At 42.7% G+C, this 18,183-nt stretch overlaps 1 protein-coding gene across 1 annotated transcript; it reads right to left on the bottom strand.

Moving 5' to 3' along the window:
* Positions 1–1,439: 1,439 nt before the first annotated feature.
* On the bottom strand, positions 1,440–18,056 carry LOC138489311 (zinc finger protein 271-like). The gene is made up of 2 exons (XM_069617011.1): positions 17,906–18,056; positions 1,440–7,283 (listed from the first exon to the last, which is right to left on the bottom strand). Exon 2 carries the CDS (start codon positions 6,541–6,543, stop codon positions 4,318–4,320), a length of 2,226 nt encoding a protein of 741 aa, XP_069473112.1. The 5' UTR covers positions 6,544–7,283; positions 17,906–18,056; the 3' UTR covers positions 1,440–4,317.
* Between the last annotated feature and the right edge of the window lie 127 nt (positions 18,057–18,183).

Raw genomic sequence — 18,183 nt, 5'->3', positions numbered from 1 at the left:
CAGATTTGAAAGCTACATAGGGAAAAACTGGTGTATAGCCGGAGCTTTGCTGTGGTCTTTTAGAGAGCTACTGGGCATTCGTAAGATGGTGTGTTTTGGCAATTTATTCTCCAGTTTTTATGTGCGTCAACTGTGCTTCAGTCTAGCTGAAGGAGTTTATAATAGGCATATGGCTGGTCATGGTATTTAATCCTGCATTCTTCAACAAACTTGTTGTTGGGGGGCTGGCGGTGGGCTTTCAGACTTTGCTCTTCAGGTATTGAGAGTTTGCTTTTCCGAAGACCGATGTCCCTCTTCAGATCATTGAAAGAATGCTTTACTATTTCTAATGGCATGATTTTCTGGTCAGCTAGATTATGATTTTTCTGGACATTATGTTGACTGATGATGTTTATATCCAGTGTGCCCTCTTATGTTCTTTCAAACTGTTTTTAAATTTGAAGAAAAACTGATTCTAGAGTCTAGTTGATGCAACAATGGAGATTTGCAGACACGCAAACCACCCATGCATTTGCATCAGACTTTTTGATGACGGGTTTCAATCGTTGTTTAAAATCACTCTGGATTTTGCACTCTATGTCCCCACTTGCTTGCATTTTACTGCAGGACTGGCTGCCGCATCTTCGATCTTGCGGGATGTTCTCAGAGGTCCCGTGATGGAAGGAGAGCTGGCCTCTGGATTTCAGATTTACTTTTGGCCTTTTTAATGCTATTTGGCCGACCTGTGGTAGAGGACCCAATGGTGTGGTCTGCTTCACAGTGTCAGGACTCCTGTTGCTCTGATGAGGCAGAAGTATATGTGAATTACCCAAGGAGCAAGCAGCATTATCCCAGTCTTCAAATCCAGTAGGGTTTATATTAAATGCATGGAAATTCAGTCATTGCAAAGCAATAATGAACATGAACATCAAATGTATTCGTTTTAATCCTGTGCGTTTTTCTTCAGCACCCACCTCAACATCTTATCTGGAGGTCCTAAAGCTATTGAGTGGTCGGTGCATCATAAAAGAATCAAAGTTCAACATCTTCATGACCAAAGTCCTGAGCAGACAATCTTTCTTCTACAGAAATCACAGCACAATAAGAAAGGTCAACTCTGCAGTGAGTAAGCTATTCCAGTATGTGCACAAACACCCAAACAAATCTTCCCATATATACTGCCATTAAAATGGCTCCATAGTCTTCAGTGCGCTCTTTAACACGACTCAATTACGGGAATTCTCTCTACGCAGGCCTCTCCCAAATCCCAAGACCATAGACTGCAAAAGATGCAGAACATATTGACCCATCTCACATCTAGGAGAGAAGTGGAGGCCTCTTGACTTGACAACCCTAAACGTTGCCTGAAGTCGATTGTACCTAAACACCTCCAGGCCAGGATGCAGCACTGCAACCTGTTACAGAGCAGAGTAGGATCACCACAAGGCAGACACGAGAAGGCACATTTGAATGAAGGTTTATTTACAGAGTTGGGCCAAAGCAAGGTAAAACTAAACAATAGAAGGGTGGCTTCTTCTTGAGTTCAACAGTGTGGGGGGCAGCAGGTCTCTGTCCAGGTTTCCTCCACAGTGGAGATAATCCATTTACAATCGCTCACAGTCCTGGAGGTTCTGAGAGTCCCCCACACTTCTTTCTGGTGTCCTTGGCCAATGACTGCGTTTGGCTACTGCTCTGTTAAAAGAACACTGCTCCTGGGTTCCCCGGTTCAGAAGTGCATGAACACTCAGTGTGTACATGGCTGTATAACACTTGTAAACACCCCACTACTTCCCCTAAGAGAGGGAAGGCTAAATATACCTGGGAGTGGAGGTCTTTTTTTTCGACATCTCCCCCTCTTAGGGTCTTGCAGTGGCTCCCCATTGCCCCTTTCTCACTTTCCTCAATGGGTAGCAATGAGCTCATGCCGATGGGGTTCTTTCCCACACCTCCTCTTCTTCATCACTGTTCTCCTCTTGAGCATCCTTGATGCAGTGCCGTGTGCTCGTACCCCTACCCCTTACAGGCTCACCCTTATAAGACATTGTTGGGCTCGCTACGCTCCCACGATTCCTGGTCTCTGCCCTCCACCCATTCTTGACAAGGCTCCTCCTGGTCTCCGGTCCGTCGGATTCCATCTCACTATGAAGTACACTTTTGGGGTATCTTGGTTTTGCCCATTTGCATCATACACACGTACCTCGTCTAGGTATTGATACATTTTACTGGAAATATATTTTGATCATTTTTAGAGATTTGGTTTATTTTCCCCTTTTAGATTTCTGCTACGTTTTGAACTGAGGCTTAGTGTTATTTATAGCACATATTTATTCCTGAGCATTCGTTTTCATAATTAGCCGTTAACATTTGATTTGGGAGAACACAATTCCCAAACCAGTTTTGGTTGTGCGGCTACACATGTAGCCTATTTGAGCAGTTCAAGGGTCAACACAGGACGCTGTGCATTTTGCCCAGGACTTTCCCTGGTTTAAATTTGCTGCATTCAATACTGTAGGAACTCCCTCTTAAGTTTTACTACAAGTCTGAGGAGGTATTCCAAAACACATCGTATTACAATAATGATACACATTTTGCTCTGGCAGCATTTTAGTATAAATGTCATGGCAATACTAGTTATAAAATTGGTTGAGTACCAGGCGGGGTAGATTAAAGAAATATTAAATCCCTCCAATGTTCACACAGGAATAAGCAATGATTAACGCTTGATCAGTGACAGGAAATATTTGTGTGCCAATTTCACCTCATGGCCCTCTGGGATTTCATATCTGGAACTATTGTCTGGGAAAAACAGATCTTTTGGTCACACTGTCCACGCACATTATTCTTTCTCCGATGACTGCCCATCACATAGTGAAAGAAACAGCATGACCAGCTTCTTTACAGAAATCTAAATCTAGAAGAGGGCACCACCCAGGCTGATTAGCTTCCTCCAAAACAAAAAACAGATGGAAATCAAAATAATAAATGTAAAAATTTTTCCAGATAAAAAAAAAGAAACGGCTGTCCAATGAAAGTGTACAACATTTAAATGCTTACCCTGAAGCTGGACGAAGAGCCTAGTGATTTCTTTCCCTGCAGCCTTTTAGCATTCCCTAAAGAAGGCATGTTAAAAGGTTTGGGAAGGATATTGCCCCTGCAGGGAATCTGGGCATGTGCTTGGAAAGGAAATAGTGGGATGACATCAGAATGTATTCGGAAAAATAGAAACACAAGGATTCGTGGTGGCAGAAATCAAGCTTTCCATACGACTCTTCTACTGGGACATCCCCATTGACCTGCATCAAAAGGATCATGTTGAATTAGTTGCTGCACTGCATTTCAACAGATGCCCTGGTTTAACAGCTCCTCATTGGGTTTATTATTGCAGCTAGATTCATTCTTTTGAACCTAAATGATTTTTCGCACGGCATCAATTCAACTGTGTAGAGTAATTTCACTAGCACAGCTAAATCCATTCCTTTCTATTGCAGCTTAATGTTATGCATCTGTACATTGGCTGCTAGCTAGATTAATCATTTCTAGCTATATGTATTGTGGTGTAACCTAGATTACCTGACCAGATTGATGTGTACAGCTAGATTCATTTTATGGATGGCGATATTGATGGCTAAAGCCGATTCATTTTTTTCTTACCTAGATTAAAACACTAGATTAGCTCACTGTACAGAGCAATTCATTTTACAGCTGGTTAAATTGTGTGCATTGCTACATCGATTGTTGGAACTAGACTAAATTCCACAGGAAAACACAATAAATTGCTTGTATTGTTTAACCAAGTTCATCAGATTCCTTCATTTTGCAGCTAGATAAATTGGTCTATGCCCTTTAGATGCATTGTTTGGATTATTGCAGCTAGAGCAATTTGTGTTGCACCTTTGCTAACCATCCCTAGTAATCACTCACGTGTGCTCAAAAACACAACATACAAACCAACCATGCCACCCCCACACAGCTTCGGAACTGCACCTTCCATAGAAGGCAGTCAGTACACCACACTTGTAGAACAAAACCTACATACCTTCACCGAAGCTAATGCTTGCTACCGTAATAGGCACAAGAGGTATCCTTTCTGCCCGCAAACACCTCATCACTTGACATGCATCCCCTACAGACTCACCCGCTCTCGGGGCTACTTCCAGTGTGCAACAATCAACATAAGAGCAATTGAAACTTGCATTCTTCCTCTACTCCCCAACTAACCCACCCAGCGTCTTCCAGATCCACCAGAGAACCTGGGGATCATACAAACAGAAGTAGTGTTTTGTATTGACCCTAATAAAATACCCTTCAGCTCACAGATGTTCAGTTTGTAGAGGACATTCACGCATGCTGAATAACACAGGGTTTAGGTATTATGACTGAATCATGTCCGCCATTCACTTTACTGAGATTTGTAGGTGCCTCCATTTCTAGATTAACCTTAAATTCCATGTGTCTTCTCTCATGTAACGTTAATGTGTTTTTTTGACTGAAGCTTTTATGACATTCCTTGCACTGATAAGGTTTTTCCCCTGTATGAGTTCTCACATGCCGGTCAAGATGACTTTTCTTTTTAAACATTTTCTGACATGCAGTACACTGGTAGGCTTTTTCTCTTATGTGTGCTCTCTCATGTAGAATGAGAGAGAGTTTCCGACCAAATTTTTTGTTACATTTTAAGCATTGATAATTTTCATCTCCAGCGTGAATTCTCTGATGGCGAATGAGAGTGCTTTCAAAACTGAAGCATCTTTTACATTTCGTGCACAGGTATGGTTTTTCTCCAGTGTGTATTCTTTCATGCTGAGCAAGTTTCCTTTTCCTACTGAATTTCTTTGGACATTCGCTGCACTGATACGGCTTCTCTCCGGTGTGCGTTTTCAAATGCTCAATAAGACCATTTCTCTGGCTGAATTTCTTCTGACATTCAGTGCACTCAAATGGCCTCTCTCCTGTGTGTGTTCTCTCATGAACAATAAGCGTGGTTTTGAAACTGAAGCATTTTTGACATTCACTACAACAATACGGTTTTTCTCCTGTGTGCGTTCTCTCATGCACAGTGAGTTGGCTTCTCCTACTGAATTTGATTAAGCATTCACTACACTGATGGCGTTTCTCTCCTGTGTGTGTTCTTATATGCTGGGCAAGAGCGCTTCTATTGCTGAATTCCCAACGACATTCAAGGCACGGATAGGGTCTTTCTCCTGTATGCGTTCTCTCATGCTGAACTAGAGCGCGCCTACGACTGAAGCACATGTGACATTCAGTGCACTGATATTTCTTTTCTGGATTCACCTTGGGTTCCATATGTAGTCTTTCGTGTACTGTTAATGTGTTTTTCTGAGTGAAGTTTTTATGGCATACAGTGCACTGATACGGTTTTTCCCCAGTGTGAGTTATCTCATGCCGAGTAAGATGACTTTTCCTACTGAATTTCCTCAAACATTCAGTGCATTGATAAGGCTTTTCTCCGGTGTGAGATCTTTCATGCTCAACAAGGTGGTTTCTCCCACTGAATTGTTTCAGACATTGAGTGCACTGATAGGGTTTTTCTCCTGTGTGCGTTCTTCCATGTTGAATTTTTTCTCCTGTGTGCATTTTTACATGTTGAATAAGAGACCACTTATAACTGAAGCACTTTAGACATTCAGTACACTGATAAGGTTTTTCTCCGGTGTGGGTCCTTTCATGCAGTGAAAGTGCCCTTCTTTCAGTAAAACTTTTCTCACATTCCGTGCATGGGTAAAGTTTTTCTCCCACATGAGTTTTCATATGACAAATAAGAGTAGTTTGGGAACGGAAGCACTTTTCACATTCAGTACACTGAAAATCTTCATCTATGGCATGTGTGCTCTCATGCTGAGTGAGAGTGCTTTTACAACCAAATCGTTTCTCGCATTCATGGCACTGATACGGTTTTTCCCCTGTGTGGGTCCTCTCATGTCGAGTAACATGACTTTTCTTATTGAATTTTTTCGGACATATACTGCACTGATACGGTTTCTCCCCTGTGTGAGCTCTCTCATGCTCAGCAAGGTGGCGTTTACTTGTGAACCTTTTCAGGCATTCAGTGCACTGAAAACGTTTTTCTCCCAGATGTGTACTCTCATGGTAAATTAGATTTATTTTCTCGCTGAATCTTCCCTGATTTTCAGTGCATGGACCAAGGTTTTCTTGTGTGTGCCTTTGCTCATGCGGAATAAGAATGCGTTCATAACTAAAATAGTTCTGATAGTGAGGGTTTAACATCTCCATGCCTGTATAGTTCCGATAGCCAGGGTGTAACATCTCCATGCCTGTATAGTTCCGATAGTGAGGGTTTAACATCTCTGTGCCTGTATAGTTCCGATAGTGAGGGTTTAACATCTCCATGCATGCATAGTTCTGATACTGAGGGTTTAACATCTCCACACCTGTATAGTTCCGATAGTGAGGGTTTAACATCTCAATGCCTGTATAGTTCGGATATTCAGTTTTTAATATTTCCATGCCTGTATAGTTCGGATATTCAGTTTTTAATATTTCCATGCCTGTATAGTTTGGATATTCAGTTTTTAACATCTCCATGTCTGGATTCACAAGAAATTCATACAATGCTTAGAACAAACCTCATTCTAGTGTGAAGGCATACATGGATAATGCTAACATGTAATCTCTAAATTTAGTTACGACTGCTCTTACTTATGCTAGCATTATCAGTATGCCAAAACTAGAGCCTCTCTTGATTTTGTGTATTGTGTCGGCATACTTTGATTTTGCATGCACAATGATTTGGTCAGGTTATCCTCACTTATTTGAAGTCTATTCTTTTGTTGTAATATAAAACCTTTACTTCAAAATATGCACCAATAAGGTGGTGTCTCCCAATAAACCTTCAGATTTCACTTAGACCCGATACTCCTCCCAAGGATAGGGTTTCTATATCATGTAAATAACGATCAGTCCTGTGGGACGGAATTTCTTCTTGAGATTGATACTTGCACGGGGGTCCAGTTTACCTGTGCACGTTGCTTCCATTTAGGAAGCCTCTCATTCCCATGATTCTTTGGGCTTATAGGTCTGGTCACGTAACGTGGTGTTTAATGAAATAGAATCAAGTGTGCAGGATTGAAGACAACTTTTTCAAGCGCAGAGTTCTCAGCACTCCTGATCCTAGATATTCTCCTCAATGCTTCTAGCTTTGGGTTTCCGTTCCAAAGTGAGGCAGCGTCTTCTCTGTCTTCCATGCAAGTCTTGATTGGGGGTCAGTTCTAGCACGCTGTAATCATCGTCACCATCACCTTCTTTTTGCTCACCATGCTAGTCACCTGTAGAATTAAAGCGAAAGGTTATCCTTCTACTGCATGTAAAATACACCACAGAAAAACATTTAGGAACATAGGAAACGTTCTGGGAATTAAGATGAACTCTCCTTCCAATTTCCATCCTTATGTCCACATAGGAGGCATTTGAAGCCAAGTACTGACAATTGGTGTTAAGAACAGCTAGATAGATTTCTAAGACAGTAGAACACGCATTCACACGTTCACTGCAACACTGTACCATGAACCTGAATTTAAGCATGGTGTCCTCACTGTTCATTACCACTCATGCCCAGGAGTAGGAGAGGGGCAAAGACATACAGAACGAGCCCTAGGAGAGCTATGCGGAGAGAGGAGGTGCGCCAGCACTGCCCAAAATAATTTGTGGGATACTGGAGAACGGGCAGGCTAACATGGACGTTAGGAACTCTCACACTGAGGTGGAAGAAGCCAAGGTCAGTGGCATCATTGGAATCCACCCTGAGTGGAGAGGAGGAGGAAAGACAGATCACATGCACATAGGAACAGGCAGCAACTGTAGATGCAGGGACACAAAAAAGGGTTACCGGCACCATGTGACTTGACAAAAGCATTACAGCACTAAAATATATATATATATATATATATATACATATATATACACACACACACACACACACACACACACACACACACACACACACACACACACACACGGTCTCAAAGATTCACCAATTTCTACTAGAAGACTACTATGAAGAGAGAGATGGCAGGAGGTGTAAGTACCATGGTCAAGGGGTCTCAATTGTCCATCAGTCTTTCCTGGCCATTATATTTTGTTTTTTCAATTTATCATGTTCTGGTTCTTGAAAAAAGGCACAATCTTAAGACCTTACAAAGCATACATATTTGCAATATTAAAACATTATAAACAATCCAAACCACAAGATAAAATACTAAACTCAGAAGGCACAGTGCACATTCTTTCACAGCAAAGATCAAAATATGCATTTTCTCAACACAGACCCATTTAGGAAAACACAATACATTGCTTGCAGCCATCCTAAGCACAGGGTTATTTTGGTTTCGCCATGTCATCGGGTCATATTGCCTGAATATCAGGGAAGCCACGTTACCTTTATACAGGATAGTGGCAACAGGGGAGCAGGGCCGGTCTTAAGCCATCAGACACTCATGCTTTGTACCTACTTAAGCCATATTCTATGGTTTCAAGTACTTGTACATCTCAGGGTTAACTGGGAAATATTGGCTAATGGTTCAACCATCAAAATATTTTGAATGCAAATGTTCAGTTTTGACCTCACAGTGCTACAGGCCAAGAGTAGTTGGAACTATCTTCAGGGACTCCAGAGGCCATAGCAAACCCCTTGAGACTATCCTTTAACAGCATTTTGTTAAGTTCTTGGGGTGTAGTCTATCAGGGCAAGCTTGTAAAACAGCTCTTCTCCAAAGACAGCCCAAGCCATTCTACAGTTTTGTACAAAGTCAATATGTTTGTGCACTGGTCCATATGCAGATCCAGGTTTTCAGTGGCTTTAGGAATAGGGACGTTGGTATAGACACAACCTGACCCATGCTTTACGGGTGCTGTCAGGTGCCCATCACTATGAAATGCAGTTTGAAGTTGCTGGGAGCCATTTACCTCCTGGTTAGCCAAGGGGAGCCTGGTTAGTTTAGAACCAACAGCTACTGGGAGCTACTTTTGACTCCCCAGGCAAGTGGTGTAATACTAAGATAGCCATGTGTTAAGATTTAAAAAGATTTGCCTTTGCATCTTGCGCAGATGATAAATTTGCTGCGCACTAAGGACTGTCTCCTGGATCCCCATTGATAGGTCCTGCCTAACAGGTAATGCCACAAGCTGTTTTTTGCTCCTAGTCATCAAATCCTAATTCCGATCCCTGAAATGAAAGACTTTTGCCATGGCCAAGAGTTATTTCAACTCTTCAGTCAAATCTTGATTTGAGCGCTTGCATCTTGGACTTGCCTTGGGAAAAACTTTTTTTAGAACCTGCAGGTGAGCAAGGTGGTGTGTGGGCAGGGAGAGGTGCAACACTGCAGTGGGGTCTCAGTGTGGGGCACTGCCTCCAAGGACAGAGGCCTGACATGAAATGGGGGCAGCTACTTGCAGATTTCGCGTTCGTACCCCGCTCTGGATTGGCCAGCTCTCTCTCGCAGGTGCTAATATATAATGCAATCATAATCGTAGAGCAATCGAGATCTGGATGGTATGGCAGTGGATCTGTAGATGAATAGACTGGATGGATTGCTCACCGTTTCATGTAAACCTCTAGTTAGCTTTGTGTATTCATTATGTAAGAAGAAAGACTAAGCAGAGAGTATGGCATAGCAGGCAGAGAACTGGCCAAACTAGGTGGATTATTCTAGTTCTGCAGGCATCTCCCTTTTAGGGTAACTGGTATAAAGCAAAAGGGTGATGAGATAAAAAGTTAAGGAGGTGGGATCAGAGCAGTTGCACAGAGAATTCCATCAACAGGTCACAGAACTAGGTTTGCCATCAAAGGCTTTGGGCCGTGTGATCATGTACATTTTCAAGTGTTCACCTGTTAAGAGGATGTACCCCACCCAACAAATGAAATATAGCTTACACTATGAGATTTACATACACTAACCTAAGCTTTACTGAAAAACACTGACAACGCAAGGTTTTAAAGTAGCAAAACAGTAATACTGTATTATTTAACTTTTAGAATGGAAATGCAGGTCTGGCTTTAAAAAAAAAAAATAATAAAGTTAACGCATACCAAATGGGATGTGCCAATTACATCAGATTGTTTGTGGGAAACTAACTTCCACAATGAAAGGAAGGCAAAACGTTGCGTTTTTCTTTATAATGGACGACTTGGGTTTTTAACAACTTAACATCATGTTTGGATAATAAAACTAAATGCCCCTTAATGGAAACTTCTCCCACTGGCCATATTAATTACTTGAAACCAAGTTGAACAGATGTAGTCGTAGAAAGGGCCAGAAACTTAGGTAGCATGTTTTGTAAAAAAGAGAATAGTCAGGTACACCTATATAGTGCAAGTGGTTAAGTCTACTGGGATTTCTTTGTTTCCCCTCCTTACCGTGCCCCCAAATTCTAAGTATCCTTCTGGAGACTTGGAAGGACCAATTCAAGGTGCATACCCTCATTGGAAACATCCTCACCCTTGCTGTTCCTTTTTTCCCCACTTCTCCGACCGGTGTTCAAACGAATGCCACCTGGCGTCTAATAGTTAATATTTAGCATTAGTAGTTCCCATAAATGTTTTGGGGGCTTCTATTCCATTAAAATGGTCTGTATGATGGATTCTGACACGGCACTCTCTGTAGCAAGGGCAGGGTTTTTATTAATAATTATTAACACGGCTATTCAAACAGACCACCCTTGAAACAGCGCAATGCTCAGTATGGCTTTGGCTGTCCTTGTACGTCCACATCTGAGGACCCATTGGATCGTAACCGTTTATTTGTACTTGTAAAAAGCATATTTGGCTTCCCTCAGATATCAAATCCCTTCTACTTACAGTGGAAAGACACACAGCAGGCGCTTTAATACAACTATGTGTCTCACCGAGAGATGGGTTTTCTATTGACATTCATTATGGTGGAGTGAGGCAATGGCATTGGTGGACTGTTACATTGGGTTCACAACTGCTTATTTGCCCGTTTTCTTGGCTAGAATACTGGTGGCTGCATTATTGCTGTAAACTAATCGGTTTTGCAAAGTGTTTCTGCATCTTATGGTAACGTTGGTGTAAGCTAAAATACTTCCTACTACCATGTGTTCCCCTTATTGTTGGTATAAGGTTTACATGTATATATTATGCCAATGCGCTAGAAATAACTTCTTGACATTTGATTCCATTACCTTAATCTTGTAATGCATGCTGTGGAATATGAAGTACATCCGCATACAAAGTCTACACAATACACTTAGTATCTTGGAACAGGCACTAAATTGGCTGTCCCCTTTCCTCAACGACCGCTCCTCCCATGTCATATATGAGCCCTTCTCCATCTCCACCTGTGGTGTCCCTCAGGGCTCCATACTCTCCCTGTGGCTTTTTAATAACTACCTTACTCTCCCTGCATGCCTCATCTCCTCTTTCTCTTCCAACTTCCAGTGTTACGCAGATGACACAGCTCTTTTTTAGACTCGCTGCCGACCCTCTTGCACACTCCATCATCCCTGACTGCCTTTCTGCCATCCAGTCCTGGTGTGCCTCCAGCGACCTTTGCCTCAACGCCTGTAAAACTGAGCTCCTTCCCATTGGGACCCAGGCTTCCTCCTCCTTCCCTTCACTCTGGCCTTCCTCTTTGGGCTCTCCCCTTGCGCCTTCAACTGAAGCCAGAAACCTTGGAGTCATCTTCGACTCCTCCATTTCCATTCTCCCCTCCCTCCCACTCAGGACATTGCCAAGAAGTCCAACTATCAGCTCTTCCTTCTCAAAAGGAATTCTACCATTTATCACTTTCCCTCCGAGGCTCATTGTTACTCAAGCCCTTGTTCTCCGACTCCCTCCCAAACCTTCCTTCTTCCACTCTGCAACCCCTCCAGCTTACCCAAAGTAGGGCAGCGAGACTCTTGGCCTCAAGCCCAGGGACCGCATATCTCCTGTACCAAAAAGTCTTAACTGGCTACCGGTTGCTGCACGGATTAAATTCAAATCCGTCTGCATCCTCCACAATGCTGTCTGAGCCCGGGGATCACACTATCTTCAATTTTATCTCTCCAAATGCTCTCCCCCTGGACCACTTTGCTCCTCTGGCACCAACTCTGTGTGTAAAGCCTTTTGTTAAACAGAGGACGGGGAGTGGAGGGTCGATCACTTTCGTCTGTGGGCTCCCTCCTCTGGAATAGCCTCCCCCTCGAGCATATAATCTTCTCAAATTCTTGAAGCTCCTTAAGACTTTTCTCTTTTCCTCCTTCTCTCCTCTGCTAATCTCACCCTTGCTGAATGGGTTACTTTGCCCTTATGCATAGTCAGGGCCTTGACCTCCCACACCAATTCCTCCCAGCTCCTTTCTTTCCACAGCACTCTGCGTCTGCATACCCTCTTTGGAGACTCGCGCTTACACCTCTCATGGCCCAGGCCGTGTAGCACTCAACATTATAGCAAGTTTCCCATGGTCCAGCCATGGGCTCGGACTCCACAGCTCTTAACCCAAATTCCCTCTTCCTCACTGCACATTCTGAAACTCACGAGGCATATTAGGTTTGCCGCCCTACCTTTCCGCCCTCTGCTCTTAAACATTATATTGTAATGCTTAATGTATTTCCCTCTCCCCTTCCCTCCCTGTGGGCGCTTTCAAACGGTATGTTCTTATTGGATAAGTGCCTAACAAGCAAACAATAAATAAATGCCTAACATCTCAGCTAAAGACAAAAAGGTTTGACCCCATCTGATTAGGTCTAAACCATCCTTGCCAGTTTGCAAGAAACGCATGTATATGTAACAGAATCAGCAAAGTTAAGCAAAACTCTGAGGGTGAGTATTATCTAGCACTGCGATTGGGAAAAGAATGGTGTTTCTATCTTAATACGTCTCTTAAGTATACATTGTTGCACAGTGGATCTGATAATGGGTTCTCATCAAACTGTTAGACTTTGAAGTGGTTACATTAATGAATATGTATGGTCCCACTATACCCGATAGTTTAGTTGTCCAATCTGAAAAAATACTGATTGCAATGTGATCTACCCAATTTAATATTTTGTGGGAATTGTAATAATGTTATGGTACATATATGGATAGGAAAACTAAATATTAATTCTCAGTTTCTATATATTGTTTCACAGTTGGGTCTTGCAGATTCATTGCATTTAGCTCCTCCCAGTCACATTGGGCCTCATTACGACTGTGGCGGCCACGGTATGAACGGTGCCGGTAAGGGGCCTGCATCGTTCATACCGGGCCGCCACATTACGAGTTATACAGCGGGCCCCGCTCTGTATGCCTGGTCAGACCAGACGTGCAGAGTGGCACCCGCTAGCAGAACAGGATGCTAACAATGGACCTGTCATTAACGGGTCCGTTGTTCGCATCCTCCCCATTCCCATTGAGCCCTATGTTGGCTCAATGGGAATGGGGACGTACCGGGTCCAGTGAATGGGAATTACTGGGCCTGCAAAGGTCAGAATGGCCCGGTAATTCCCGTTTTGCGAGACCTGGACCAGAGTTTGGGGGTAGCAATGACGCTAAAAACGGCATGCCTACCCCCAAACTCGTAATGAGGCCCATTGAGTTACCATTTCACTCAATTATATAATTAATTTTTTTTATCTTCATTTGTGTTGGTTTATTTAAACCTTTACAAAATATTACCAAAAATATAAATTCAAGCATTAATCCAAAACATCACATAACAGTATAGCAAATCTCACGTTAATATTAAAATCTCAGTAGGTCGTACAAAACAAACAAAAAAGGCATTCCCAGAATAAAATTAAATAACAGCACAAACAGCCGGGATGGCCGTTTTCACATACGTATATTCGCTTCTTGTTAACAATAATAAGAATGATAAAAGTTCACACAGAAAGGATTTTTCCTTAAGATCAAACCCAGCCGACTAACAAATCATTAATACAGGTCACGGATATTTTTCAAAAAAGCAGTCACCTGTACCCTTAACGCTGTCGAGTTTCCATGCCTCATTTGGTACCACAGTAACTCTATTAACATAATGGGTGGAAACAACAAATTGTCCGAAATATAAAATTTGTTGAGTCAGAAGCACACAAGTAAGATATACTCCAATGTTTCATTCATTCCCACATTTTTACAAAATCTGCACCATTTCCACGTATCAGATGGCATATTCTGACTATTAAAATAAAATTGGTTTGCAACACATTTATCCTACACCCCATAAAAACATTGCATAGATTTCTACTGGGGTATTTAGCTAAATAACCCCAGTTTATGGAAAAAATGTCCACATGAAGTACGTCTGGTTGTAGATTTTGGACTGCGATCCTATTCTTGTGTTTTGTTGCAAGTCATTGCCTTTCAAAATCTTTTTTACTTTCGAAGGGTTAGACAACAGCAATTCAATGGAGACGCCCACATTTTGGAGAGCCTCCTCAACATTGCTCTTAAGCGGATTTCGAAATCCACTTACATTATCCATAACCGCTACTGCATATAGATCAAAGCCTCTATCAATTAAAAATGTTCTCCATAAAAGAATTATTTTCCACAATATAATGTAGGACTATACTATCATGTATTGATTATATATGCATTAATAGATCTCTGCCTTGGTCGATTCCCAGATTGAGTGCATCACGTTGTCTGAACATGCTCCTGTGGTCATCTGCCTTGAACCTTTTCAATGCCACATATTTCTAATGCAGAGTTAAAAAAAATGCCCTCCCATGTGACAATGGTTTGTAGATTCTCCGACAACCGGTCAACTTTTTTTTAATCTTGATAAAAATGAAGATAACTTTGGTGGTTATTTGGTATAATTAGAAGGCAGCCCTTAAAGGTCATATTTAATTTGCTGCAAATAAAAAAAGGGGGGGGCAGGAATATATTGGATTCATGCTGAAGCAAGCAAATAATTCAACCTCCCCAAAAAACAATGAAAACCCTGGGGCCGAAATGCATGCATTTATTACACACTAGGTTGATTTTTAACACAATTTCTTCTGAGTGATCTGGTGGACCTGTTTTGAAATAGAAGCACATCATTTGTCAGATTTAAAACAAGGTTGATATATCACTTGCTTGATATCTGAAATGTAACTGCAGTCATCAAGCATGAAGGGGGTGTTCCGGCCTCTTGGGATAGGATTATCTTGCACACCTCTGCCAAGTCTAACTTGGATATGTGTCCATTTTACCCATGATGATCGGGGCTACTTCGATGGACACATTTGTTTAGATGAGTTTTGAAGAGTAAATCATGATTATTCTTTTTCTTTGGGGAAGGTTTACCACAAAACCACTTCACAAACCAAAAAAATTAAGATTTTAAAAAGGGGCTAAGGCCCCAGACGGTTTCACCATACATTCACTTTGTACTCCTTTTTCGGGTTTGTTGTCTCCAAAATGAATAGAAAATGGTTCCTTCTTTGAAAATGCTGGTAATTCCAGAGGTTCTTATGCTAATACACTTCCCTAATTCTGACAAAGATTCTGAAACTTAATAAACATTTTAGACGTGTATCTCTTATTAATTCTGACTGTAGATTATTTGCTTAAGTTGGCTTACAGAATCCTCTCTCAATAAGACTGACCGATGGAAAAACAAGCTTTAGGTCTGGTTTCCTTTCCCACTTCTAAACTCTTCCTTGATATGCTACACACGTTCTTTTGCCCCGCTTATGCAGAACCCTCACAAACAGTCCTTAATCACTCAGCTCACAGATCAAAATGTAAGACAATGTAAATGGCGTTTTTCTACTTGCTAAAAGCAGATACACCTTTCCAAATGTATGCACTGTTGTCTTCTTTCGCCTTCTGAGGTCTTTGTGCTGTCTTGCCATGTTGATTCACTGCTTTCATGGAACACAATTGTCGATGCTATGGGGAGATTGAGGGGATGGAGGTGTGATGCATTCCTTGTGTGATAAAGCTGCAAAAGTCTTGAAATTGAGCAGAGTGGTGTATTTAGGGCTTTGGATTAATAAGCATGTCTGAGTTCAAAGACTGTTGCTTTGGAAATTGCCAACTATGCCCTTAGATGCATGGGGATGGGGCAGTATATCGGCTAGCTCTACTATGGACCACTATTAATGCAATGAGTGGAGTAAAGAAGGTCGGATGGACAAAGTAGTGGGTTCAATGTTGCAGGGAACGCGAGAATGCAAATGAGAGACTGTAGTGAAAGGATCAGTGGGGTTAGGCTATCCATGAAGGGGTTAACTGTGAGTAAAGGAAATTAACTGACTACATACTGGGTTCCATGGGGCGAGGATCTTCATACGGGTAGACAGCAAAGTTGATGCACAATGAGAGTGAAGTAGCTATGCGTTGGCTTCACATGCGTTGACACAACCTAGCTCCCAAGTACCTGTGTGATAAATTCACACAAAGACAGACCAACCAGACCTCCACATTCCAACTGCCTAATATTACCTAGGTTCAAGCTCTAAAAAGCAGGAGACAGTTTCCTGGTTCTTGCAGCCAAAATGTGGAACTCACTACCACCAACACTTAAGGCCGAACCTACCCTCCACAGTTTTAGAAATCAAGAAACTCACCCGAGCCTCCACACTGCTAAACCTTATACACTGAACTCTCACGTATACCCATCTAATGCATCACACTCCTACCTGTATATATTCTACTGTTTAATTGTTATCCTCTCTAAATTACCTACTGTATGACTATGTAACTAATTATGCTATACCAATGTAAAAAATGCACCCAGAAGCACAAGGGCTTGGCACGCTATACAAATAAAATACAATACTTATGGCCAGCACAATGACAATAATACAAAATTAACTTGATAAAGCTGTTCTCTTGGTCTTATACTGGCAGCACAATTAGATTGGCTGTAGAATTCTTGAGTCAACTGCTCTGTGGATCTACACACTGATTGCTGCAGGTATGCTATGGAACCACACTGCGAGAGAATGATGACGCCATGTCGTGGATTCAACTGCTAGCACACAATTTTTGTGACTAATTTCTAGCAAATTAAATTGATGTGGCTATGCTATGGGTCCACACCGCTAGCACAAAAAGTGAAGCACAATAAAAAAAAAACATGTATAGATGGATTATAGCAACTAAATTAACGCAGCTAAGCCATAGTTTTAAAATGCTAGCCCAAAATTGAACCATAATAAAAATGTGATGACATTATAGCAAATGTCATCACATTTACAGCCAAATCTGCACAGTTTATTTCCAGGGGAATGGCAGGCCTCCCCCATCCCCGTCCCCGCCCCCGCACACACACCCCTGCTCCCTCTCTCCCCCGCCGTTGAAGGTCATGGGCGCCAGTCAAATAGAATTGTACTCAAATGCCTTTTTCTGGAGTAGTGTAGTGTTTCCAAATGCAAAAGGGAACTGTACAAATGGTAAATAGGTTTTTTGAGAGCAGTTTAAACACATAGTCGATCGCACAATCAAAATAGTTAACCTTTGTGACATGTGGCAGTGGGAAAGGCATACATCCAAGGGTTTTTTTATTTTCAAATGTAGTGGGTATGACCAAGTCCAACTCCCCCCCCCCCCCCCCCGCATCTTTAATGTCAGAGGTCAATGTGACACATTGTGTGGGGCTCGTTTTCTTGCCACTTGGCGGGAACGCCGCCCCTCAGCATCTCCAGCAGTTTCTCCCAGGCGAGTGCAATCAGGTCTGCGACACACACTTCTTATTTAGGTCATGGGGGGGGGATTACACAGATTACTGCAATATTGAGAGCCCAAATGCCCCCTCTTGTCACGAGAACCCCCCCCCCCCCCAAAGCAATCACACCTGTCCCCCCACCTTTATCCTCCTGGCGGTGCAAGGCCCACCCTTTGTTTGCCGGTCCGCCCACACTTCTGCCGCCTCCCCCACCAGTCGCCCCTTGCATCCCAGTATCGCATCCTAGACCCATGCGGCGAGCCAACGTCGCCGGGTCCTATGCAATAACCGCAGGGCTTACTTACCACGGGTGCAGAACCTCCCGGGAGACGCGCGTGCTCTGCTCTCTCGCTGGCGGGGAATCACTCACTCACTGCCGCTGGACCAACAATGCCGGCGTCCACCTAGTGTCTCGCCCTCTGCGCGCGCGCGCAGTAGGGCTACAGCTCCGTTGGCTCTGCGCATGCTCTAAGTAAGTTTACCATATTTGCACATGCGCAATAGCTGTTAAAGCGATCGCTTCCGCAACGGTCCCGTGCCTGGTGAGGCCGCTGCACAGGGCAGGGTCTTGTGGCAGTGTTTC

Source organism: Ambystoma mexicanum, chromosome 9 (assembly GCF_040938575.1).
Source record: "Ambystoma mexicanum isolate Mex_15411 chromosome 9, UKY_AmexF1_1, whole genome shotgun sequence".
Taxonomy (NCBI): Eukaryota; Metazoa; Chordata; class Amphibia; order Caudata; family Ambystomatidae; genus Ambystoma; species Ambystoma mexicanum.
Note: the sequence above shows the minus strand (reverse complement) of the source record. Positions and strands in the feature narration are given on the sequence as shown.